General features: G+C 33.0%; 1 protein-coding gene and 1 long non-coding RNA gene across 2 annotated transcripts; both read right to left on the bottom strand.

Moving 5' to 3' along the window:
* Positions 1 to 7,235: 7,235 nt before the first annotated feature.
* LOC120578279 (boron transporter 4-like) lies at positions 7,236 to 16,685 on the bottom strand. The gene is given in 15 exon segments (XM_039830926.1): positions 7,236 to 7,569; positions 7,671 to 7,700; positions 7,702 to 7,793; positions 12,474 to 12,477; positions 12,901 to 13,180; positions 13,350 to 13,672; positions 13,877 to 13,993; positions 14,338 to 14,433; positions 14,541 to 14,714; positions 14,860 to 15,029; positions 15,288 to 15,453; positions 15,568 to 15,706; positions 15,934 to 16,126; positions 16,238 to 16,320; positions 16,614 to 16,685. Coding segments are annotated over 14 exon segments (1,881 nt in total). The 5' UTR covers positions 16,305 to 16,320; positions 16,614 to 16,685; the 3' UTR covers positions 7,236 to 7,539.
* Positions 16,686 to 21,511: 4,826 nt separating this feature from the next.
* On the bottom strand, positions 21,512 to 22,668 carry LOC25481271 (uncharacterized). The gene is made up of 5 exons (XR_005644034.1): positions 22,562 to 22,668; positions 22,276 to 22,401; positions 22,090 to 22,185; positions 21,887 to 22,000; positions 21,512 to 21,721 (listed from the first exon to the last, which is right to left on the bottom strand). It is a non-coding gene; the product is annotated as an uncharacterized lncRNA (long non-coding RNA).
* Positions 22,669 to 25,533: the final 2,865 nt, after the last annotated feature.

Here is a 25,533-nt window from a genome sequence, read left to right as displayed (position 1 = left end):
ATTTCTCTTATGCATCCTATTAATTGATTATATACTTATAGTGTTTTAATTATACCTTCACCTTTCATTTATGATATCTTTCTATGTACAAAAATAATGAGAGATCTATTGTACCTATTAGCTTCCAATTAATCTATACAATATCATTGAGTCCCGACGGTGGTTTATAATTATAAATCTAGCCATATGTCTAACAATTAACATCTATAAATAAAATTATTTCAGATCCATTAAGTAAAAATTATACGTCTAGCACTTTCTAAATTAAAAGTTCAATTTTTTGAGTTTCACATTAGAAAAGTATTACGTATGAAATATGTATGCTCCAAGCTTGCAAGCCTCTCCACTATTTGGCTTTCTTCCATACTGAACCGGCGTTGTAGTTGAAACTCTGAGTGGGAGAGAGTTATTATTGAAAAAATGGAAGATAACCAATCCATAACGGTTGATTATTCTTCATCTTCTTCTATGTTCCTCAGTTTACCTCACTAATAATAATTGAAAATACTTCTTACTTGAACAAACATGGACATTAACTCTGCTTCGTTGACTTTACTGTTGTTTTCTACCTTGTCTCAAAAGTCCCACATCGACAAAAATAACCACCAAGGACAGCTATATATAAATTGACTTTACTGTTATTTGGATGCATGTTATTTTTAAATTTGTTAATTTATTTTTTGTAGATCTGTTACAACTGTTGAATTTTTTTTTTAATTTAAGTAGAAAGAAATTCAAAATTTGAATTACTGTGGAGTATAAAATAGTTGTATTTTTTTCTTTTAAATAGATGATATTTTATACACTTAAACAATTTATTGGACAAAAAATATTAAAAAAAAGATAAAAACCAGAATTCTAATTTTTTTTTTTTTTTTAACTTTTATTCCTTTTTTTACAAGAAACTGTTACTTTTTTAAAAACGTTTGTTTTTTTATTTTTTTAAAGAAAACTATTATTGTTTAAAAACGTTTTAAATAATGAAACAGAATTTTAAATAATAAAAAATTGTTGTTATTACAAAAAAGAAATTAAGTTTTATTTAAAAAACATTTTCTTTTTTAATAATTATTATTTAAACAATTTTTTTTAATGAAAATGCATTTTTAATCATAATTTTTTAAGCAACGGGTTGAGGTCTCTACTATAATTCAAGTAAACTATCGAATCATCTGCAATTCATTCCCACCTTGAAATACACATATGCAAATTAAAATCGTAAGCACACATGACGTAACGTGTGGTAGTTTATAGTTGACTTTCTCCCTCAAAATGAAAATCATTTCACATAAGAACCCACACACTTATGTATCTGAATCAAATGGGTTTGATAATAAAAATTCATAACTCATACTCATCAAACAATGTTGAAATAAATTTAACGATTTGAGTTCACCCACTTGTTATTTTTTTTTAAGTCCTTAACCAATTGAGCCCAATTGTTGATTCATTTTTTACTATAAAAAATGTCACAAACACAGAAGCATAAATAGATAGATAAAAAAGAGTAAAAATAATTACTGGTAACATACATGTTTGCCCTACATTGCACAAATTTTCAAATTACAAAATGAGCTAACAAGAAATATAAAACCATAATTCAAGCAAAGGAAGAAAAAAAAGTTGAAATACAAAAAACAAGGTTAGAAAATAAACAAAAAAATCTAGGTACCTATAAAAAGGGGATTAGGGTTTAGTCTAGTCTCAAAAATCAACAACAATTATAAACTCAACAACATCAGATCTTCATCACAAATGTACACCAATCAATAAACCATGTTGCGTTTCATACACTGCTCATTACCAAGGATTCTGAACACGAGAGGAGCTTCCACTGTAGCGGCTCATTCATCACCAACATCCATAATCCGTTCAAAAGAAGAACGAATCCGGACTGTATGGGTTTCTGGCTTCCGTTTGATGCTTTCTTTAGAAGAAAGGAAAACTTTATTCTTGGGTCGGATCAAAGATCTATCGATTTTAGTGGAAAAGGAAAAGAGTGAGATAGGAACCAAGGTGTGAGGGATTACATCCAACCCTATCATCATGAACAACTAAGGTTGACACATACCTTGCACACGAGCAACGAATTTGAGGTAGTAATGATATACTCCTAATATAATGAATGTGTGTGTTTGTGTGCTGGGTTGTTGTTTTCAATTTTTAATGTGTGTGTTTTTGTCATTTTTATCAATACACTAACTTGATAGTAAGTCATATTAAAAACAACTTATGTGCTGGGTTGTTTTTATTTTTTTATTTTTTTTTATTTTTTTATTATTATCATGTTGTAACCAAAAAAAATCAGGGATTAATATAGGTCTCTAATTTAGCTTACTATCATTAACAACTTGATATAAGTTAAAGTATTTCTCTTTTTTTATGTGTCCTCTTTTTAAAAGAAAGTTATCTCAAATTATTTGACCATTTTACAATATTAATGCAACATTTGTTTTTTTTTTTTTTTCATAAACATTATTTTATTTATTGCATTTCAATCCTCTATAATTATTCAACTAACTATTATTAATAAGAGTGATTTAGTAAATGATATATATTTTACTACTATTGAAAAATACTATTAATCTTTCCTAAATACCCATGTAAAAGTCAAATTAAACAACTATTTTGAGACGGTAACGGTATAATTTGATCCTAAATTTGGTCTCAACCCACATATTGTCTTGATTTAGTTATAATGCATATTGTCTTTACAGATTAACCTGATAGACACCGGTTTCCAACCCACATTTACCTTAGATATTTAAATCGCATTCTCTGTTGTTGATGCTGGTATTCTTGTTCTCTCTAGTGTACCTGAGGAACGCACGGTGTGTAACCACAAGAAATCTGATAATTACACATGAATATGTAAGTTTTAGGATATACTCCCTCCGGTCCTATTTATAAGAGAATTTTGGGTCAACAAAAGTTGATGTATCTAGTTAAAAATTCAGTCCAAATACATTCACTTTTGTTGACCTAAATTTCTCTTATAAATAGGACCGGAGGTAGTATGTTATTATATATTTCAAGTTTATATGTATATAGTATACGTTGAATATGTATGTTTTTATTTTTTTAAATGCATGTTGAATATATGTTTTTCTTTATATTATGATGATATGTTTAATTATATATTTATATTCTATAATTGTTTATATCATTGTATGTTATTTTTAGATCTGTTAATTTATTTTTTGTAGATATGTTACAATTGTTAAACTTTTTTTAAAATTTAAGTAGAACTTCAAAGTTTGAATTACTGTGAAGTATAAAACAGTTGTATTTTTTTCTTTTAAATAGATGATGTTTGATACACACTTATTATTGTTTTTAAGTCCGTTAACCAATTGAGCCCAATTTTTGATTCATTTTTTACCACAAGAAATCAAACCATAAAAAAATTTACAAACATAGATAGATAAATTAAAAAAGAGTAAAAATAATATGTATCGGTAACATACACATTTGTCTTTTTTATTTATTTATTTATTTTTTGGTCAAGTAGCCTAGTGGCTAGAGCTCACACAATTTAATTGTGGAGAAGTGGAGTGTCCGGGGTTCGAACCCCGGCTCCTGCATATAATATGCAATATCCCTACCAACTGAGCTAAACTCACGGGAATTTTATCTTTTTTATTTTATTTGAGAGAATATACATTTGTCTTATATTGCACAAATTTGCAAATTAAAAAATGAGCTAGCAAGGAATATAAAACCATAATCCAAGCAAAGAAAGAAAATAAAATAATAAAAAGAAAAGAAGTTGAAATACATAAAACAGGGTGAGAAAATAAACAAAAAAATCTCGGTACCTATAAAAAGAGGATTAGGGTTTAGTTTAGTCTAAAAAATCAACAACAATTATAAACCCAGCAGTACCAGATCTTCATCACAATTCTACACCAATCAAATAAACCATTTTGTGTTTTATTCGCCTTTCATTACAAGGATTCTGAACACGAGATGAGCTTCCACCGCAGCGTTTCATTTATCATCAACATCCATAACCCGTTCCAAAGAAGAGCGAATCCAAAATATATGGGTTTATGAATTTTGTTTGATGCTTTCTTTAGAAGAAAGAAAAGCTTTATAATACTTCTTAAATGAACATGGAAATCAAATCATTTTTGATTTCTCATTTAATTTTACTTTTACCTGCTGTTTTTCTTTTTTTGACTTTACAACGAGAAGTGTCTACCTTGTCTCTTAAATGATGTCAAACTCAAAAGTCCCACAACAGCAACAATAGAAGAAAAATGGCATTTTATGAAAAGAAGTATGGTGCGAGATTCACAAAATCATATGTTATTAGTTTATTTAAAAAAAGTAGGGTTAAATATGTTTTTGGTCCCTATAAATATACCAATTTTTTGTTTTAATTCCTCTAAAATTTTCCTTCAACTTTTAGTCCCTATAAAATTTTCAATCATTACTCTTAAAATAGTTAGACCTATTTAAATCAAAGTCTAACTTAATCCGACCTACTTTCATCTCTATCAATATAATCCTCTCAACAAATGCACTTCTATATAATAAAAAGAAAATGCTAAAGTGTACAACACATCTCTCGTGCAAATCCCAGAAATGAGTGCTACTCTCTTGAATTTTAATTTTTTTTTTCTTCAAAATTTTAACCATGCTATATCTTTAAGATAACAATTTACATGAATTTGTTACTATTATTGACTCTGATGGTAGTACTGGAAGTGTGATCTTACATCACAACGCTCCATGTGGTTAAAGTGTGGATGTGTAGCCTCCATTTTCGACCTAACTATCAATCTGCCAATTATAAATGGTGATTTTGCTGAGGTGGTTTTCAGGTTGTGGCAGCAACCAATTCTCACTCCGGAGAGGAGTGACAACAACGACAATGACACTGGCATCGATGGCAACAATGACAATGCTTGCCGCTTGTGTTATCGTATAAGTGGTGATACGGTGTCAGGTACTCACATGCTGGCAAGAAACAATTACGCAGGTGTGACACACCTTGCAAAAAAAGAAAATTGTGAATCCCGAAGCCTGAGTACACCATTCACTACAGACTAGTTGCGTATGGATTCAAGGATAATTTCATTTATGTAGAAGCAAACAAATTTATTAGAACAAAATATCCAGTCTGCAAAGTTGCAGAAAGAATAGAACCGTCAAACTCTAACTTACGAAGGATGCTACAAAACCAGCTTAACACGGAAGCGAAAAGAATTACAATGCAAAGAAACAAACGAATAGCCTCATGCATGACAACCAGGGCAGACTGTAGAAAGAATGATCTCCACACAAAACATCTCAAGCAATTATGACAGACCTGAAATCTGTCCAGAATAAACTGCGACATATCAGAAATGTATCGCTACTTTGGACAGCAGAAAACACAGTCAAATAAACCCCAAACTAGCACTTGGATTCAAGCATCATTGAGATATTTTATGTTATAATCAAGACTATTCAATTTCTCCTGCTCAGCCAACTTACGTGTACCCTAAATGGTCTGTTATGAAATAGTTTTCCATTTCTTGCTTTCCAAATACTCAAAACACAAGCATTCTATTTGAAAACGACCCAATGAATTGATCTAGATGTGCCAACCAATCCCTTTAAAAAAGCAGTAGATATGTTGAGTTGAGTCACCTGCAAATTGAATAGCAAACACTTGCAAACACCGATTCTACACCACCGCAATCACAGACAAACTGCTCCAGCCCCTAATTAATCACTCCATTCCTAAGAGACAGTTTTTAGTACCTAATATAAACAATCAATAATCCAATCCACGAATTCAGACACTAGAGCATATTTTAAGATATTGAAATCTCATAATGATACACTCTACTAAAAATAAAGTAGTGACTACTGTGTCTTTCAGTTAGGAAGACAAAATAATAGTTAGCAGATAAGATAACAGAAACCATTTTTAACAAATCATCAAATTATAGAGCATAAAAAATTGCCAGCATTTGTTGATCCATTGTCCAACACATTGATTTGACCAAAGATTTTGCTTTGCAAATTGGACACATGAATCCAACAGAATTTTATTGTATGTTAGAATCAACTTGTTAAACTCTATTCTGCACCATAGACATGCGATTGTGAGCTGATTTTTTTAATGCATGCATATAATACTTGTAGGAACATTCCTTCTGTTTTTCAAAATGATAAGTTATGCCTTATACTTATACCTTGTCTGAGCTGAAGGAACAAAAAGACTCACATTTATTTCTTTGTCTAATCAACAACCGCAATTTCTGAAATATGAATCAGAGGAACAATATGGTTCCATGACAGAATCCACTATGACTGGAGGAGACTTTTTTGCTCTCAGGACATTAAACTGGCACTCAAACTTCCCACCCACCATTAATTATAACACCGTCAGGGTCAGAAATAATGAACCAAGTCGATATTGTAAGTACACATCCTTCTCATCAAAGGTCATTCTGCATTAAGGAGTCATCTAAAAAATGTTTTTTGTTTGGTCATCAACATGAAACTGCATTTGTAGGACTTGAATTCACACGGTAAAAATATTTTAACCGTTCGATTAATGAAGATCGGAAGTCTCTTATTCTAACTTCACCAAGTTGTGTATTCATTCATATTCATAAGGATGATGTAAAGGAAATAATGAATCGACCCAGGATTTATTGGACAAGTTCTGTAAATTTATTCCATATATTGTAACAAAAAGAATAGCATAGTGGAAGATATTCATTTGTTAGGTAGGGGTTGATTCACCTACAATTAACGGTTGCTTCACATTTTCATTCATGCCTATTAACAAAAGCCATTGCGCATAATAGAATGAGTTCATCAAATAAATTTTTGAGTGGAAGAAGATGGACTAACGTTGATTGATGTGTTTTTGGGTTTGAATATCTTGATGATTTTTTTTTATTTGTAAAATAGTCTTGCATACGTGGAATGACACATTAACGTCTAATGTTGCAAATTGTTTAATCATAAAATTTGATGAAGGGGACTTATTTGATGCAAGTTAAGTAAATTGAGAGGCTCTAAAACTATTTCGAATAATTTAAGGACCAAATTGATCGACAAACAAAAATTTAATGACTAACAAAGTTAATCACAACCAAAATTGTAGATTAGAAAATGGAAGATCGAAATCTCGGATTTAGAAAAATAAAAAGACAAAAACTGCAATTAAGTATATACTTTTTTATCCCGTGGTTGGTCCAATCCATCAATATCAAGGACAGGTTAGATTAAAATTATTAAAAGCAAATTTTTTGTTTAGCCAACCCACAATTTAGTTCGGACTAGGCTCATTTAACACTTCTAGATCTATTAACAAAATTTTATGGAAGCATCACATAGGGAATAATATATATGTAACTAGAGTACCAACTTTTCACTACTTATATTCTAATGTTACTTACAAATTCCACTAACATCACGTAGAAAATTTATATTGCAACACTTGATCTTCATGGATGTATTCTTTAAGAGGAGGAAACTCTATTAGTTGCATTGGATTGGACAGTCACGGTTACCATGTAATATCACATTCTAGTTTGAATCAAGTTTATGAGGATAAACCTGCAAAAACTCATCATTAAAAACGATGCATCTCTTTAGAGAAAGAATAAAACTATTTAACTCAAATTCATCCAAAGAAACAACATTTGAATTATGGTTACCTGATTATTTCTTTCCTCACTAAAGCTCATATATAGTTCTGACCTTCAACTCCCCTCTGTTAGTGGTTAACTCATCTAATATTTCAGCATTACCTATTTCCTTTGATCCAACTTTAGGTGATTCTGTTAAACTGATACAGTAGGTCTCATTTTATTTCTTTCCAAATCTACATTACAAGAGTGTAAAGGTATTCTATATATACAAGTAAAAACCTATTTTTACTAGACTGAAATAATGGTAAATTATTTCTGATTACAAATCAAATCCCTATGATTCCTCATGATATATCAGAGGCATAACTCACGCCAACACTCCCCCTCAAGTTGGTGCATAGAGATTCTGAATGCCCAACTTGTCAAGTGAGTTGAAAAAGTTTCTGCTGCATACGGCTTTTGTGAGTATATCTGCTAACTGGTCCTCAGATTTAACAAATGGAAATTGAATTATTTTGGTCTCCAGATTTTGTTTAATAAAGTGCCGATCTACTTCCACATGTTTGGTTCGATCATGTTGAACCGGATTGTGAGAAATGTCTATAGCAGCCTTGTTGTCACAAAATAGTTTCATTTCACAACTTGGAGCAAATCCAATTTCTGTCAATAGCCTTCGCAGCCAAAGGAGCTCACAAAGACCCTTAGCCATCCCCCGAAATTCAGCTTCAGCACTTGATAATGCTACAACCTTCTGTTTTTTACTTTTCCATGAAACCAAATTCCCTCCAACAAAGGTAAAATAGCCTGAAGTGGATTTCCTACTTGTGATATCTCCCGCCCAGTCGGCGTCTGTATAGCCTTCAACCTGAAGATGATTATTTTTTGTGAACATTAATCCTTTTCCAGGCGAGGATTTCAAGTACCGGAGAATCCGAATTACTGCATTCATGTGATCTTCACTTGGATTGTGCATGAACTGACTCATTACACTTACAGCGTAGGCTATGTCAGGTCGTGTATGAGATAGATAAATAAGTTTTCCAACTAACCTTTGGTACCTTCCTTTCTCTGTTGGCACTTGGTCTGGATATTCTCCAAGGTGGTGATTTTGAATAATTGGAGTATCTACTGGCTTACAATCTAGTAATCCAACCTCTGATAAAAGATCTAGAATATACTTCCGTTGAGATATAAAGATGCCTTGCTTGGACCTAGCAACCTCAATCCCTAGAAAATATTTGAGCCCTCCTAGATTTTTCATTTCAAATTCTGTTGCCAATTGCTTTTGAAGCCTTTCTATTTCCTTAGAGTCATCTCCGGTAATGATCATATCGTCTACATAGACGATCAAAGCTGTAACTTTACCTTCGCGATGTTTTAAGAATAAAGTATGATCTGCATTGCTTTGTTGAAAGCCATATTTTTTCATTGCCAAGCTTAATCGCCCAAACCATGCTCTAGGGGATTGCTTCAAACCATACAATGAACGTTGCAACTTGCACACCACTTCAGTCTTAGAACTTGTCATATATCCTGGAGGAATATCCATATATATTTCTTCATCGAGATATCCATGCAGAAAAGCATTTTTTACATCTAATTGATGTAATGGCCAATCAAGATTTACAGCGAGAGATAGAAGGACTCTTACAGTGCTCAACTTAGCTACAGGTGAAAAGGTTTCTTGGTAGTCTACACCATATGTTTGTGTAAACCCTTTAGCCACTAGTCTTGCCTTGTACCTTTCGATAGATCCATCAGCTTTATACTTGATCGAGAAAACCCACTTACAACCTACAGGTTTCTTCCCCTTTGGTAGAGGTACAAGATTCCATGTTGTATTCTTATTTAATGCCTCCATTTCTTCATTCATAGCTTGAATCCATCTCGGGTCTTCAAGAGCCTCTTCAACATTGGTAGGAACACTATGTGATGAGAGCTCATTTGCAAACTTCTTAAGAGGTTCAGACAACTCCTCTGTAGAGACATAATTAGTAATTGGATACCTCGATCTTTGGTCTTCCACCTCAGGAGAGTATCTTTTTGGTGGTTTCCCCCGATTATGCCTGTAAGGAAGCTCATAGCCAACATTGATATCAACATTATTATCAAGAGTAACAGGAGAGCTAACCTCAACGATATTCTCTAAAGAAGAGTCATTGGATACTGGAGAGAGAGGGGGGTTTGTTGCTTCAACTTCTGGAGAAGGGAAAAATGTTTGAGGAGCCTCATCGGAAACCTCATGAGATGGTGTATCGATATGATTGAACCAGTCAAACATCATCCAATTCGACTCTTCTTCTCTTGTCTCCCCCTGAAGAGAAGAATTGGATGAGGGAGGTGCATAGAAAGTGTCGAATTCGAGGAAAGTCACATCCATAGTTACATATGTATGCTGAGTGATAGGGTCAAAGCAACGGTACCCTTTCTGGTGTACACCATACCCCAAAAACAGGCAGCGAATGGCACAAGGATCAAGTTTTGTTCGCTGATTTTTATGTAGGTGAACGAATGCAACACAACCAAAGACTCGAGGTGGGAGCATTTGTATTGTGGGTAGTGACACAAATGTTGACAAAGTTTGCAGCGGAGTCTTAAAATCAAGAACCTTCGTTGGCATCCTATTAATGAGATACACTGCTGTAGTAACAGCATCAGCCCAATGGTGGCTAGGCACATGAGCTCCAAGTAAAAGAGCACGAGTAGTTTCAAGGATATGACGATTCTTACGTTCTGCGGTGCCATTTTGCTGGGGAGTTTGTGGACAAGTGGTTTCGTGAATAAGTCCATGTTGTTGGAAATATTCACGAAATTGTTGATTCACATATTCGCCACCATTATCAGAACGAAGAATACGAATCTTTGATAAGTATTGAGTTTGAATCATTTTATGGAATTGTTGAAATTTGTGGAACACTTCATTCTTGTGTTTTAACAAGTAAATCCAAGTCATTCGAGTGCAATCATCAATAAATATCACAAACCAACGAAAGCCAAAGACAGAGGATTTTGGGGATGGACCCCATACATCAGAATGAATCAAAGCAAAAGGAACATCAATCTTATTCATACTTAATGGAAAATTGACTCTATGACTCTTGGCTAAGATGCAAGCCTCACACTTTAAGTCCAACAATGATGTACCAGTAAATAAATCAGGAAACACATGTTTCAAGTATCCAAATGAAGGATGGCCTAGCCTACGATGCCAAAGTAAAATCTGTTCCACTTTAAGATTTTCCGGGTGGCGCATGTGGTGTGCTTGTCCTACACTAAAATCCTCCATGTAATAGAGCCCCCCCTTCTTAGTACCACGCCCAATGATCTCCTTGGTGAGAATATCCTGAAGGAAACAGAAAGATGGATATATCAGCACAACACAGTTCAAGTCGTTTGTAACTTGACTCACGGATAGCAACTTATGAGAGAGAGATGGAACAAGCAGCGTATTAGATAGTAAAAGAGAGGGTGATAACATCACAGTCCCAGCCCCTGTTACCGACGATAAGCCACCATTAGCGTTGGAAATACTTTTCCGTCGAGGAGTTGAGCGTTTAGAAAAATCAGCCACATCAAATGTCATGTGATCGGTAGCACCGGAATCAAGTATCCAAGCATTGCGGTCGTCAACAGGATTAGAGAAAATTAAAGCATTACCTTGTGTAAGGTGGGAGCTTGATGATGGAATGAGTGACAAATGTGGTTCTGCAGAAGCTACAGCAGCTGTTCCTGGATCGCTATCAGAAGTGCTTGTATCTCGATGCTTTCGAGCTTGAAAATCTGTCCACCAATCTGGATAACCATGAAGTTTAAAGCATGTTTCACGTGTATGTTTTGTTCCACCACAGTGAGAGCACTTAGTACCGATGTATGAGCTTTTATGTTTTGAGTTGGAACTCGCTTTGCCGGTATGTAATCTGAGACTTTTAGATGCAAGAACTGCTCCAGGTATTTCATCAGAGTTGTTTGTCATTACCGCTTGACGCAGAGCTTCCCTCCGAACATGTGCATAGGCTTGCTCCACTGTTGGAAATGGTTTCATCTGTAAAACATCGCTCCGAATATTATCTAAGCGGTCGTCAAGCCCATCCAAAAATACATATACTCGGTCTTCTTGGAGGAGGGTGTTGTAATGTTGGATATCAATGGGGCATTCCATCGGATTTGGACGACGGAAGTCGATCTCACGCCAAAGTCCTTGGAGATCATTATAATATTTCTCAATAGATCCACCAGCCTGCTTGAGACGGCTTACCCGACGCCGAAGATCATACACCTGAGAGGTGTCACTGCCATCAAAGTACGTGGTTGCAATTGCGTCCCACACCAACTTGGCTGTGGAGAATCGAATAAAATTACTGATGAGGGAGGTGTCCATAGAGTTAATCAGCCATCCTTTTACAATCGCGTTGTCAGTCCGCCAACGTCGAAAAGTAGGGTCAGTTTGAGGAGGTTGAGGAAGATCTCCATTGATATAACCCAGTTTGTCTTTGCCTGAGATATACATCTCGACAACCTGGGACCAGAGTGGGTAGTTGTTGCCGTCTAATTTGATGCCGATTGGTGCCACCACCGTATGATCAGAATTAACATTAACTTGTGACGGGGCTGCAGCTCGGTTCAAAACTTCTGTCATTTTCGCCGTCAATTCAGCTAGGATGGAGGACGATGATGTGTCTTCCGTATTAGAATCAGAGTCGGCCATGGAAGGAGGTGAATTTTTAGGGTTTCAGAGTTATTTTAGGTTTTGGATCGGAAGCTCTGATACCATGTTAAACTGATACAGTAGGTCTCATTTTATTTCTTTCCAAATCTACATTACAAGAGTGTAAAGGTATTCTATATATACAAGTAAAAACCTATTTTTACTAGACTGAAATAATGGTAAATTATTTCTGATTACAAATCAAATCCCTATGATTCCTCATGATATATCAGAGGCATAACTCACGCCAACAGATTCAACCTCCTGTTACAAAAGTAAAGAACTCTTTAATATCCTAGGTTATTGTGTAAAACATAATTGAGATGAAATAACATATTGAAAAGGCTTCGGATTGCATGCAATCACAATCCCACACATTCATGAAGTCAACACATCGGTAGTCCTTGGATCGGGTTCGAACGGTGTAGAAAGCAAGCAGGTTTTGATTTTTTTTCACTCTAAAATATCGAGCTTGAAATCTGCAACGTGCGATCTCGATTTAATGGCTACCAATGTGTTGACTTCGTGAGCGTGAAATCGTGACTGCAGACAAAGCAAATAAAAGAAATGATAAAATTAAGCATAGCATACTTTGTAGGATATATTGAAACTTAGTCTTGGAGCACCAGGTATTTCTTCATACTCAGCTGCATCTAGTTCCATAAGATGGTTTGGACTGAACAGCTTGGGGAGTATATATTGCCTCAATGTGATCAGCAAAAAGAATGGCAAAGGGAACAACATTCCAGCAATTGGAATCCATGTCACTCCAAAACAAACCAAGAAATACACACATTGGAAGAGTGTAAACAATACTATATGTTTGAATGGTATTGACTCAACAAAGGAAGCATGATCACCTTCCAACAACCTGCAAGGATAGGTTTGGCTTTAGAACCAGAAATCAATAACAACTGACACTTCAGAATAAAGATGTGTCCGGTATCCGATGTGTGAATGTCGTGTTCGGTGTTTGTGTCTATTTCAATGCTTCATGTCTATTTTGTTAAAATGGTGAAATCAAAGTAACTTTCACTTACTTGTACCATCTACTAGGTCTTACAAAAAGAAGCAATATCCTTTCCCAAAACTGATTCCCTGGAAGACTATCAATAGCCATGTAAGCAAAGTATCCCCACAAAACTGAAGTTGGTATCATTTTTATGGCAGGCATAGCAAACACTGCTACTCCAACAAAGAGTGATTGTAAAAGGTTGCTCACTCTTTGCTCCTTTACTCTTACAGGCAAATATGTATCAATGTGTTTCTCAAGATCAAATGTGCTCTTATTGTTGTCTCCTTTATCTTCACCATTTAGGACAAAATCTTTCAAATCCTCTAGTTCTTTTACCACTGAATGATTCTGCAGAACCATGTTCAGGAACAATTAGTAATTTAGTTATTATTCGTGTCGTGTTTGATCTCCATGATAGCAGGTTCGGAGCAAGAATTTTATAGGACAGGGCAAAGATCAGAATATAATATGAACATATAATAAAAAACATAAAACAATTGCTGAATATATTTATTGGCAAAAGGATAAGAGGATCAGAAGGCGTAGGCTTACATTAGGATCATTATCCATTTCTATAAACACTGCTTGCATCATTCCATATATTTCAGAGTTGCTAGCTTTCTTCCGTATGCTTTCCTTGGCACTTTTAACCATCTTTCTCCGGATCAACTACCATTCAAAGGAAAATGAATCACCATATTCAGGCTTTGTGTATATAAACAACTTAATTAAGAGTTTACAACATAATCACTTATCATATAAATTTTATCTAAAAAAAAAAAGATGAAGTCAGATTATTTTCAAATACCATGTAACCTTGAGAGCTTATGAAAGTAAGCAGAAAACAGCTTATTTGTATGTCATAACTTGTTTTCATAATCTCTCTCAAACTGTCTCACAAGTGATTATACCAATATATAAGCTCAAATAAGTCAATCCAAACAAACCCTTGCTATCAAATTCAATCTTGTTACTCAATACAAAATTACAAGTATCGATACTCATTTACACACCTGTTTCTTGAGAACAGCCAGACTCTTGGTGTGCATAGGGGATTGAGGCAGAACTCCATTTGAAGGAGGCAAACCAATTAGTCCACAAAGCAAAGTCTAAAAGTTTGATTCAAAGAAAAGCATTAGTTCGGTTGGTATCATTAATGTGAGTGACAATTAAACAACTCCATACAAGATATCATATATAAAATATAAATATATACCATGAAACCTAGTAACAATATGTCATAGTGATATGCCGAAGATTTCTTGAGATTGAATTCCTTTTGTTGCGCCAGTTGGGATGCAACACTATGGTCAAAGAAGTAAAGCCCTGCTATCATTAAGGCTGGAACAAAAGCAGCAAAAATATGTTCCAGAGAAACCTTCCCCATATCCTGCAGTAGAAATTATGTCAGTAACTTCCAAAACTACGTCATGTTTGGATAAACAACTTAGTTAAAGCGCTTATGTGTAAGATATTTATCAAACAAAAGATATAATAAAGTCCAATGGTTTTCAATAAGCTATAAGTTGTTTTACTTTGATTACTGTCCAGTGATGTAATGATGCAGATTCCCAAGCCAAAGGTGCAACGAGTCTTCTTGGAACTCCAGAAGGTACTTTACTTGCTACTACTGTAAATGATAAAGCTGTCCACACCACTACCAAGAATGGTACTCCATAGTCTGCAATGAAACTTCTCAACCAACCTGCTCAATAAACAAACAATGTCAGATTCCTTACTCCAACCATGGTAATGATTGATCCGGGTTGTGTGCAGTCGCAACCTCATGACTGCATATAGATGGCCACATCTGGACTGTCAGATCAAAATTGGACAGTCGATACTTCAAGTTCGATATTTTTAAAAGAAATTAAAATATGGGCAGTCCAAGATGTGGCTGAATCCAAATCCACTAATGATGGCTCAAAGCCTCAAATTATCACCAAGAGTTTTCTTGACAAACCTGTTCCATATAACCATGACCTTGCTCTTCTGCTTTTCAAAGAAGTATAGAGAAGGCAAAAAGTGAATATAATTCCTAGCAATCCATTTGCATACAACCAATGAAATTGGTATTTATCCAATGTTGGATCCCCCTCTTTAGGAACTTCAAACTCACTTACCATTCCCTAAAGATTCAATACAATAATATATCAAAGTCTTTTTCTTATGTGTTATGCCAAATTCATGTTTCATTTGATAGTTGATACCACCAAAAACAAACTAATATATCAGGAACTAACCTTGATAGCTTCTTGAATGAATAAGACTGTAATCAACATGCCAAAAAGCTCGCCAGCAATTCTTGTAAATCTGTTGATGATAATGGCAGCATTGAATATTGCTAAAAGAAATAGCAATAGAGCAGTCCATACACAAACCCTGAAATGTTAATAACATCCATTAGAAAATGATTAAAACATGAAATTCAAGCCTGTTTTGATTGACTTAATTTAGTCTATCTAATTACATAAGCACTTGGGAGAGCTTATGAAAACAACTTATAGCTAATTATATGAAAATCTTTTGTTATAGAAATAGCTTATACATAAGTAGTTATGCTATAAGCACTTAATTAAGTTGGGTTATGTAGGAAATGTTATACTTACCATCCTACCCAAGCCAAAAAGAGTTCTCTTCCCAAACCTTCCTTATTTTTGGCATAATTGTACAAATATGTGTACATAAGGATAGTGGGTTCTGCCACTCCTAGTATTAGGAGAGGTTGTCCACCAAAAATGGAGTGTATGATTCCACAAATGGCTGTAGAAGCCAGTGTTTCCACAGTGCTTAAGCTTCCATCTACAAAATACAAGCAAGAAATTGTTCAATCTTAATACCAAAAGTTATGCATAGAGTGAGTGCATTAGGTCAGAGTGAAAGGACATAATGATCAAGAAAGAATGAACCAACCTGTTTCCCTACTGAGCTGCGCGCCGAAGGCAATAACAGGTAGAGCAGAAGCAAAGAAAATATACATAGTCGGTGCCAATATCCTGTCATTACATTAATATTATTATCGTTACATTACATTACATGATTATACACATAGTTCTAAATCACGGTCTGCAATTGCATTGTGGCGGCAGTGTAGAGGTTTTAAACGTCTCTACAACGGCAACTGTGGCCGTATCAACTGCATTTGCCAACGTCGCAATATTAAAATTCTCAAAGTAACTGACAATTTCAAACCATGAACACACATGCATGAATTTTTTTGGTGAAAATACATACATACATATATACATACATACAAACATGAATAAATTTATATATAAAATAAGCTTACCCGGTTCCAGAAGTGAGACCAGAAATCCAATCATCTTTATAGTGTACTGCTCTTCCCCTAAAATCATCTACAATACCCTAGAAAGGTGTTTTAAAGCTCTTCATATCTGCATTCATACATACATAAATAGAGAGTCATCACAAAAAGTGTAAGGTTTTACACGTTCAAAGAAAAATCAAACAAGAAACATAAATACTACGTACAAAACCAATAACAATTTAACATGCAATGCAATTTAATTCAACGAAGAAACAAATCATAATTTCAATTATGAATTATTGAAATGATGGTCACTTAACTCTAGTTAAAAGTACTTGTCGAAGAATTAGGTAATTGAATTGAAGTGTAACAACTACAAAGGCCAAATCAGTCCATTAGGTAATTGAATTGAAGAATTAGGTAATTGAATTAGGTAATAGAATCTCTCAAGTGGTCCATTAATTTATGTGTGCAAAGAGAAAAATGTTTAGTGTATAGTACTGTAGTTTTCCAACACTCGTTTTAACTTTTACAATATATTTTTCTAATTTTGTTTTTCTTAATTAGTTACCTTTTTAGGCACTTGATTAGTTAAGTATAATTTTAATTTTTTATGGAATTATTTTATACTGGGGTGTTGACCAAATCAATTGGATGAATTTTTGGAATTTATTTTATTATTATACTTATACCAACCATTTCCAGAATATGAGGGAACAAATAATATATAAGAAAAATTAAATTATATCTCATATTGTAAACTAAAATAATGAATAAAATTTGTTATGAAAGATATAAATGTAATAATAAAATATAATTTGATGCTTGAATGTTGTAAATTTCAGGACACCAAATCTAATCTTTTTTTTTTTTTTTTAAGAAGAAGACCAAATTTAATATATTATTAAAACATTGTACAAACCATAATTTCTTCATCATATTTCAATAAAATGATAGTAAAGCCAAATGCAGATTATGAAAAAAGAACTCCTACAAAGTGCTTCCTCTCTAAATTATGAAGGAAAAAAAAAGAGAATGTTTGGTCTTTAGTTTGTTCACTTTGGCATTTCTCTAAAAAAAACTGTTCTTTTAAAAAATGTGAATTTTTTGTCTATTTTTCCATATATTTCCAATCCCTCAAAGACCTCCCCTCCAAACTCCCAAACAAAACCTTAGCGATTGAAAGCCAAAGTCTCAAGAGAATCTTTCTCAAGTGGTCCATTATGTGTGCAAACTGCAAAGAGAATGAATATGTTTGGTTAATGGTTACATACTTACATTACCTATAGTTTTCCACGTTTTCCAACCCTATTTTCGGCACACGGTTATTTTTTGTTCATAAATCACACACATGAGTTTACTACTTTGGAAACAAATCACGTTAATTTAAATAATAAATAGGAGACTTGAAAGCAATGGGAAGAAAGTGAATGTCATTTTCACCATGAAAGAAATGGAAGAAAATTTTATATACTTTTAATTTCCAAATCATTAGATTAAAAAGAATATAAGTTGTTTTTTTTTTTTGAAAACTCGGTATCCGATCAAGAATCGACTAATTCGAGGGGACCAATCCCACCGTCCACTTGCGGGGGCCCCATTTAAAGCCAGAGCAAGCTCTGTATGGACTTAGCCCACCGAAATTGGCTCCAGAGGGAATCGAACCTGAGACCTCTGGAGGAGCAAACTCCAAGATCCCAAGCCAACCACTAGGCCAACCCCAAATGAATAACTATACTATTAGGACAGGAAAATAATGAATTATATATTTTGTATTTATTTTAGAACAAGAAAATTTTAGTAAATATTATTACTTCACCAAATCATTAGATAAAAAAAAATGTTTTTTATTTACAAAGACTAAATCTTAAGTCACTTCTCGTCCAACGAAAAAAATATTATTGATACGTGTCAAAATATATATATATATATATGAAACATACAACAAATAGGACCTCTTTTTTTTTTTTTTTTCTAAATAAGGTTGCTCGCTCTACTTTTATCACGACACTAACCCCTTGACAACTATACACACAACAAGTAGGACATAATCAGACTAATATTACTGTAAATTTTTAACAGCTTCAAAAACTTTTGAAATTATACACAAAAAAAAAAAACTTTTGAAACTCTTGTTTTTTTAATGATTTGATGGGGTAATTTATGAAGTTTGATACAAGTTTACGAGCATGACACTTTATAACGATGATTTAGTATACTTTGTTTTATAATCAAGTTAAATTTTTGAATTATTAACATATCTATCGTACTATATACGTATGTGCGCCGTGCGCGTGCTATTTAATACTCCTTCCGTTCTAAATTGTAAGACGTTTTGGCCATTTCACATGTATTAAGAAATGTAATTAATATTGCGTGGGGAAGAGAAATTATGAGTTGTTTTACAAAATTATCCCTAATAAATGGTATGGAAAAGATAAATGAAATAATTGAAAGAAGAGAGAGTAATTAATAGTTAAGGATATAATAGGAAAAGTAACATAAATATTTCATTGGTATTGTAAAGCGACATATAATTTGGGACAATTTTTTTTTTCCAAAGCGACATACAATTTGGGACGGAGGGAGTATAATTATCTAATTTTAGTAAAAAAAAAGTATAATTATCCAAGGGGAAATGATATGTATAGCAAAGGAATGGGATAGCGAGAATTTCACGACTGTGTAGCGGTTGAATACATTTCCTATATTTCACCCATCATTCCCATGATTTGTGGACAAGCAGAATTTTGATTGGCTAAAACATTTTAGTGGTGCCCTCGAGATAAAAAAATTCTTGATAAATAACATCACTCTTATCTAAGTATTCGTAAGAACCTTCATATTTGTTGTATTGGAGTAGTGGAATCAATAGAAAACTATAAAAACAAAACAACCTTCCATTTGTTTTGGGATTCTTTTTTTTTGTTTTTTTTTGTTTTACGAATGTGATGAAGTTTGTGAAGACGATGATGATGACGAAGATGAAGATGAAGAGGGAAAAGGTAAAATAAATTAAATGTTGGTGATTTACTATTATATTCATTGAACCTACAAGATTCAATAGTTTCTTTTTTTATTTGAAAAGATTAAATGATTAAAACTAAAAATAAGTGTATCTTTTGTGGACCTCTACGATGATTGTCCACTTTAAGAGTGTGTTTGGTTTGGAAGAGAAATTGTGAAGAGAGAAATAGGTGAGAGTGAGTGATAGAAAAGAGAAATATGTGAGAAATAGATTAGATTTGATGTATTGTTTGATAAAAGAGAAATATTAGAGAAATAGGAGAGAGAGAAATTGGTTGATTTTATGAATTGACAAAAAGCCTATATATAAAAATCAAACTTAAAATATATCGTAGAAAATCAAATTTACGTTACTGTGTATTTTATTTTAAATTATTTTTTCATTTGCTACTTTTTTTATTATTCTTATTACTATTATCTTTGTTGTCATTTTATTATTATTTTTATTGAGAAGGTAACCAACTTTTGTTTAATCTTGCAATCCAGCATGTTCAACTCACTAGCACGTACTACATAGTAGTGTGGTGAGGTTGCCTTTATTACTCCCTCCGTCCCTAAATAAGTGACCTAGTTGACTCTGACACACATATTAATGCATATGTTTTATCTTTGATATCTTCAATTCTCTACTAAAAAAAATTATAAAAATTTAATATTTTAAAAATACTCATCGAGACGAATCCAACAACATCTTACATGATATTATTTATCTTTGTGAATTAGTAGAAAAGTATGGTCAAAGTATGTCAAGTCAATAATGTATATTGTCAACTGGGTCATTTATTAAGGGACGGTCATGTAAATCTTCAATTAGTTTGATGTTTCTACCCGAGTACTTGACCTTGTTTCACACTCTGCTCAAGAATCCTACATCGGATAGGTGATGGTCTGACAATATGTTTGTAAGTGGGGGCAATCATCACCTCACAAGCCGGTCATGTAATAATGAGTTAGGCCCCAAATTTCAACATGGTATCAAGAGTCTCTCCAAGATCCATTGGACCACCTGCTATCAGGTTTCCGCCTATCGGGTCACCCACTATTTATGTCCATGAACCAAGCCCAATAGTGTTGGTCGTGATGGGGTGTGTTAAGAGTCATACATCGAATAGGTGATAGCCTGACAATGTGTTTGTAAGTGAGTGCAATCCTCACCTCACAAACTGGTTTTGTAAGGATGAGTTAGGTCCCAAATTTCAACAACCAACTCTAACTTGAATTTAAGTTCGAAGTTTCATAATTAGACATATCAATATCAGTAGTTTGAGGCTTCTACTTGACTTTGTATAACACTTTGCTCACATACTACTACAAAAAGGGTCTTATATAGCGCTTTTTTTTTGCTTTAGATAGCGCTTTTGAAGCGCCGCTGTAGATGGCGCTGGTAAAAGAAATATAGCGCTTTTGTTCTGTATGAAGCGCTAGCTAAAGCATGGTTTATATAGCGCTTTATGTCAAAAAGCGCTAGCAATGGTTCTCCTTCGATAGCGTTTCCTATGAAAAACGCCATCTAAGACAGGTTTAAAGCATGGTTTATGTAGCGCTTTATGTCAAAAAGCGCTAGCAATGGTTCTCCTTCGATAGCGCTTTCTACGAAAAACGCCATTTAAGACAAGTTTAACAGCAGCGCTTTTGTATTAAAAGCGCTATGTAACAATATGTTTAGATAACGCTTTATAAAGGAAACAAAGCGCTAGGAGAAGCATTTATTTTATTTTATTTTATTGTCAATTTTTCTTTCTTTCGCAGATAGCGTTTTTTATTAATTTAAAGTAAAATATATATAAAGTCAGAAATTTAAATGGAAATATATATAATTTTGGCACGTTATAATTGGGACTATTATTTATCAAATAAAACTTAACCATATATCATAAAAAAATGTATGTACATATAGCATAAAAGTCAGAAATGTATGGCCTCTAATATGGTAACATAGATATCGATCTCTATGAGTTACACAACTAATTAGTTAACATAAAGATCAAAATCTTCTATTGTATCATGCAGTCTTCATCTATCTTCTTGATCTTCTCAACATTTTTATACAAAACAAGCAGACAAATCATCATTCATTTCCAAATTTCGTTACTTTCCTCCACCTGAATTAATATATACCAGAAAACACCATTAAGCAATAACACTATATTATATTAAAGATAAATTCAAAGTACTACTGATCATGAGTACAAATTAAAGCAAGATTATAAATTAAAACAACTACCATGCACTTCTATAGCAAATATATTTAGAAACATGAAACCCACCTTATCATAAAAATATCATATAACTTTTAGGCCGAGCATGAACTGACACCATTCTTCTTGGATTTCTCTTAGTTTATCTTTTGAGTATGTCACACACTTGAAATCATCAATGTACTGCATATATATTATAACAAAAACTAACCATGTTACTTAATAAACTTAATTATATACAAATATTATACTTTAATATAAAAATAACATACCAGCTTTGGAATCTCGTTTAGTTTTGAAATGAGAATCTCTTTCATAAACCTCATCACAAAGTACCCGCAATCTATACCATTTTCTTGGCGAGGACACTACAAACAATAAAATAAGTTTGTATCAATTAAATTATTTATATTATTCAGACACCAATTTTTTAAGGTTGTTATGTTATATTATTAAACCTGTACTCGGACCCATGATATGTTGTTAAATTTATTCTTTGATACTTAAGCGTCTCAACATTTTTATCCAAAACAAGCAGGCAAATCATTATTATTTATTTCCAAATTTCGTTCACTCTTCACCACCTGCGTATATAGCAGAAAACACCATTAAGCAAAAAACAATTATATTGTATTAGAGACAAATTCAAAGTACTACTGATCATCATGAGTACAAATTAAAGAAAGATTATAAATTAAAAACACTACCACTTCTAGCAAATATATTTAGAAACATGAAACTCACCTTATCATAAAAATATCATATAACTTTTAGGCTGATCATGAACTGACACCATTCTTGGATTTCTCTTAGTTTATCTCTTGAGTATGTCACACACTTGACACCATCAATGTACTGCATATATTATAACAAAAAATAATCATGTTACTTAATAAACTTAATTATATACAAATGTTATACTTTAATATAAAAATAACATATCAGCTTTGGAATCACATTTAGTTTTGAAATGAGAATCTCTTTCATAAACCTCCTCACAAACTACCCACAATCTATACCATTTTTTTGGCGAGGACACTACAAAAAATAAAATAAGTTTGTATCAATAAAATTATTTATATTATATTGATATCGATATCAGGACACGCTTAATCCAAGATGTATCTATAATTCGTGAAAGATTAAAATTAACAAAGCAGGAAACACATAGTTGACCTTTTTTTTTTAACAGCCATAGTTCACCTGTTTATTAAAAGTTTCCATTCCCATATCAGAACTGCTTTTAAATATCACGTATGAGGCACGGACACTCCTTGGATAAGGCGTGTCTCTGTGTCAGACACGTGTCGTGTTCGACACCGATACGACACCGACACATATAATTACACTGCATTTTGTGATTTTCTAAAAAAATTAGATGTATCGGCGTGTCGGTGTCCATGCCGTGTCCGTGTCCGTATGCGTGCTTCATAATCACGTAGTCTTGAAGGTTGTCCATTATTAGCCTCACTAACAAAAGAATCCTGCAACAAAAAAACAAAAAAAAACTATCCTTAAAATTTGATCTACGAAAACATGATCCTTAGTTCAATCCAAGTCAAATCAAAAAGAAAGAAAGAAAAAAAAAAACACCTACTTCAATCACTATGAGAATAGATTGAAACACCCAAAACCTAAATAAGGATTAACTATGATCTTCTAATAGTGATGAAATCAATTTTAACTTTCAAGAATCAAATTATCAAAACATGATTACATCAGATTCATACTGCTAAAATTGAAAGCTAAAAATTAAACCTTAGTTGAAAATTGAAATTAGGAAAGGGATGTAAAAAGACCCGGTAATCAAAATTGATTTTTTTTTGGGGTGATAAAGAAATATGAACTTACAGTGAGAAGGTCGTTCATGTTGCTGAATGATCAATTCAATTTCAAATAGAGAGAGAGAGAGGAGCCGTACATGGTTGTGGAAGAAGGATTATGATTTAGGGTTTAAGGTTAAGAGAGAAACCAATTCTTTCGTGGGTCTGGACAGTTTCTTCTTAAAATAGCGTGTTGTTACTTACTGCACATCGCTTTTCTGTATAAAAAAATAGAAAGAAATAGAAGAAAAAAATTAGTTGGAGATCGAACAGGTGACCTGATAGTGCATAGCGTTTTTTTTTAACAAAAAACTATTTAAGTAGTCCTCGCAGGGTATCGAACAGGAGAACATAAGGATGTCCAGCAAAAGCTTCACCGTTAGGCCGAATTTGCAATTAGATAACTTCTAGCGCTTTTTTAGAAGTATAAACGTTACCTATCTCATGCCTACTGTAGCGCTTATAAAGCGCTATTTAAAATTAATTTGTTTATGGCGTTCTCCATCAAAAGCGCTGTATAGAATTAATCCAGATTTTTTTTAAAATATTTATTATTTTTATTTAAACTATACTAGCGCTTTTTGAAGAAAATGCTATATAAGCTTTGTATCATAGATAGCGCTTTTTTGGCAAAAGAGCTATCTGAAGCCTCCGTGTTTAAATTTATAGCGCTTAAGTGTTAAAAATGCTATTAAAGAGGCGCTATATTTTCTCAATTTTGTAGCTGTAACTTAAAGTTTCATAATTAGACACATCATTTAAAAAGTATGTCTGAACTTGCATTGCATGAAAATGAGTCTTCCCTAATTTTTTTATTAGAAAAGAAATAATGAAGATGGGAAATGAAAAAGAGATCCATATCAAATATCTTATCCTAGACAACCCATGTGACTGCAAAAGTTATTTTAGTCTCAATGTCCCTTTTTCTAGCCTACATATGGTGGCTGTTCTTTATTTCTTCATTTTTCCATTAGTTTCTTTGTTTTGTGGTCGGCAATAATAATTATGTTTAATAGAATGATAAAATTGGGTATCTAAGAAAATCAAGCTGACTTAGTGGCAGGTTAGAGAATAATTGCCTTTTGTACTATTAACATGACAAAATTAGGCAACAGTTAACATGGTTGCATGTGATTTTATTTACTAGTTTAGAACATCCTATGACCATGAATTTTCTTTTTAAAAAACTAATAATTTAATTCATATCATTAATCAAAAGGAGAAGCAATAATAATTATGTTTAGGATGTTAAAATTGGGTATCAAGAAAATCAAGCTGACTTAGTAGCAGGTTAGAGAATAATTGCGTTTTTGAACAAATAACATGGCAAAATTAGGACACAATTAACATGGTTGCATTATTTATTTGATTTTTTCTAAATTACCTTTTTGAGATAAAAATGGTTGTATTATTTTTAAAAAATAAAAATATCATGGCAAAATTAGGACACAATTAACATGGTTGCATTATTTATTTGACTTTTTCTAAATTACCTTTTTGAGATAAAAATGGTTGTATTATTTTAAAAAAATAAAAATATCATGGTTGCATGTGATTTTATTTAGTTTTGAACATCCCGTCGCCATGGCCTTTTTTTTTCTTCGGCCAATGAGCAATATTAATAGTTAAAAAGGAGTTTAAACTCAATGATGCATTGACCGATAGCCTAAGAAATAGCTATCCTCCCAAATATATGAGCAATTATATTCGTTTGTCGTCTAATAAATTTTACTTCAAAGTTTTTTTTTTTTTTTTTTAAGGAAATATTACCTCAAAGTTAGAATGTAGAGATAAACTAGCTATTAATAAGGTAAAAGTTATTGAACTAAACTCGCAAACACCAGATGAGCGAAAATAAATAAATTCTATTTAAATTTGAGAATCGTTCTCAAA

The sequence above is a fragment of the Medicago truncatula genome, chromosome 2, assembly GCF_003473485.1.
Source record: "Medicago truncatula cultivar Jemalong A17 chromosome 2, MtrunA17r5.0-ANR, whole genome shotgun sequence".
NCBI classification, from domain to species: Eukaryota; Viridiplantae; Streptophyta; class Magnoliopsida; order Fabales; family Fabaceae; genus Medicago; species Medicago truncatula.
Note: the sequence above shows the minus strand (reverse complement) of the source record. Positions and strands in the feature narration are given on the sequence as shown.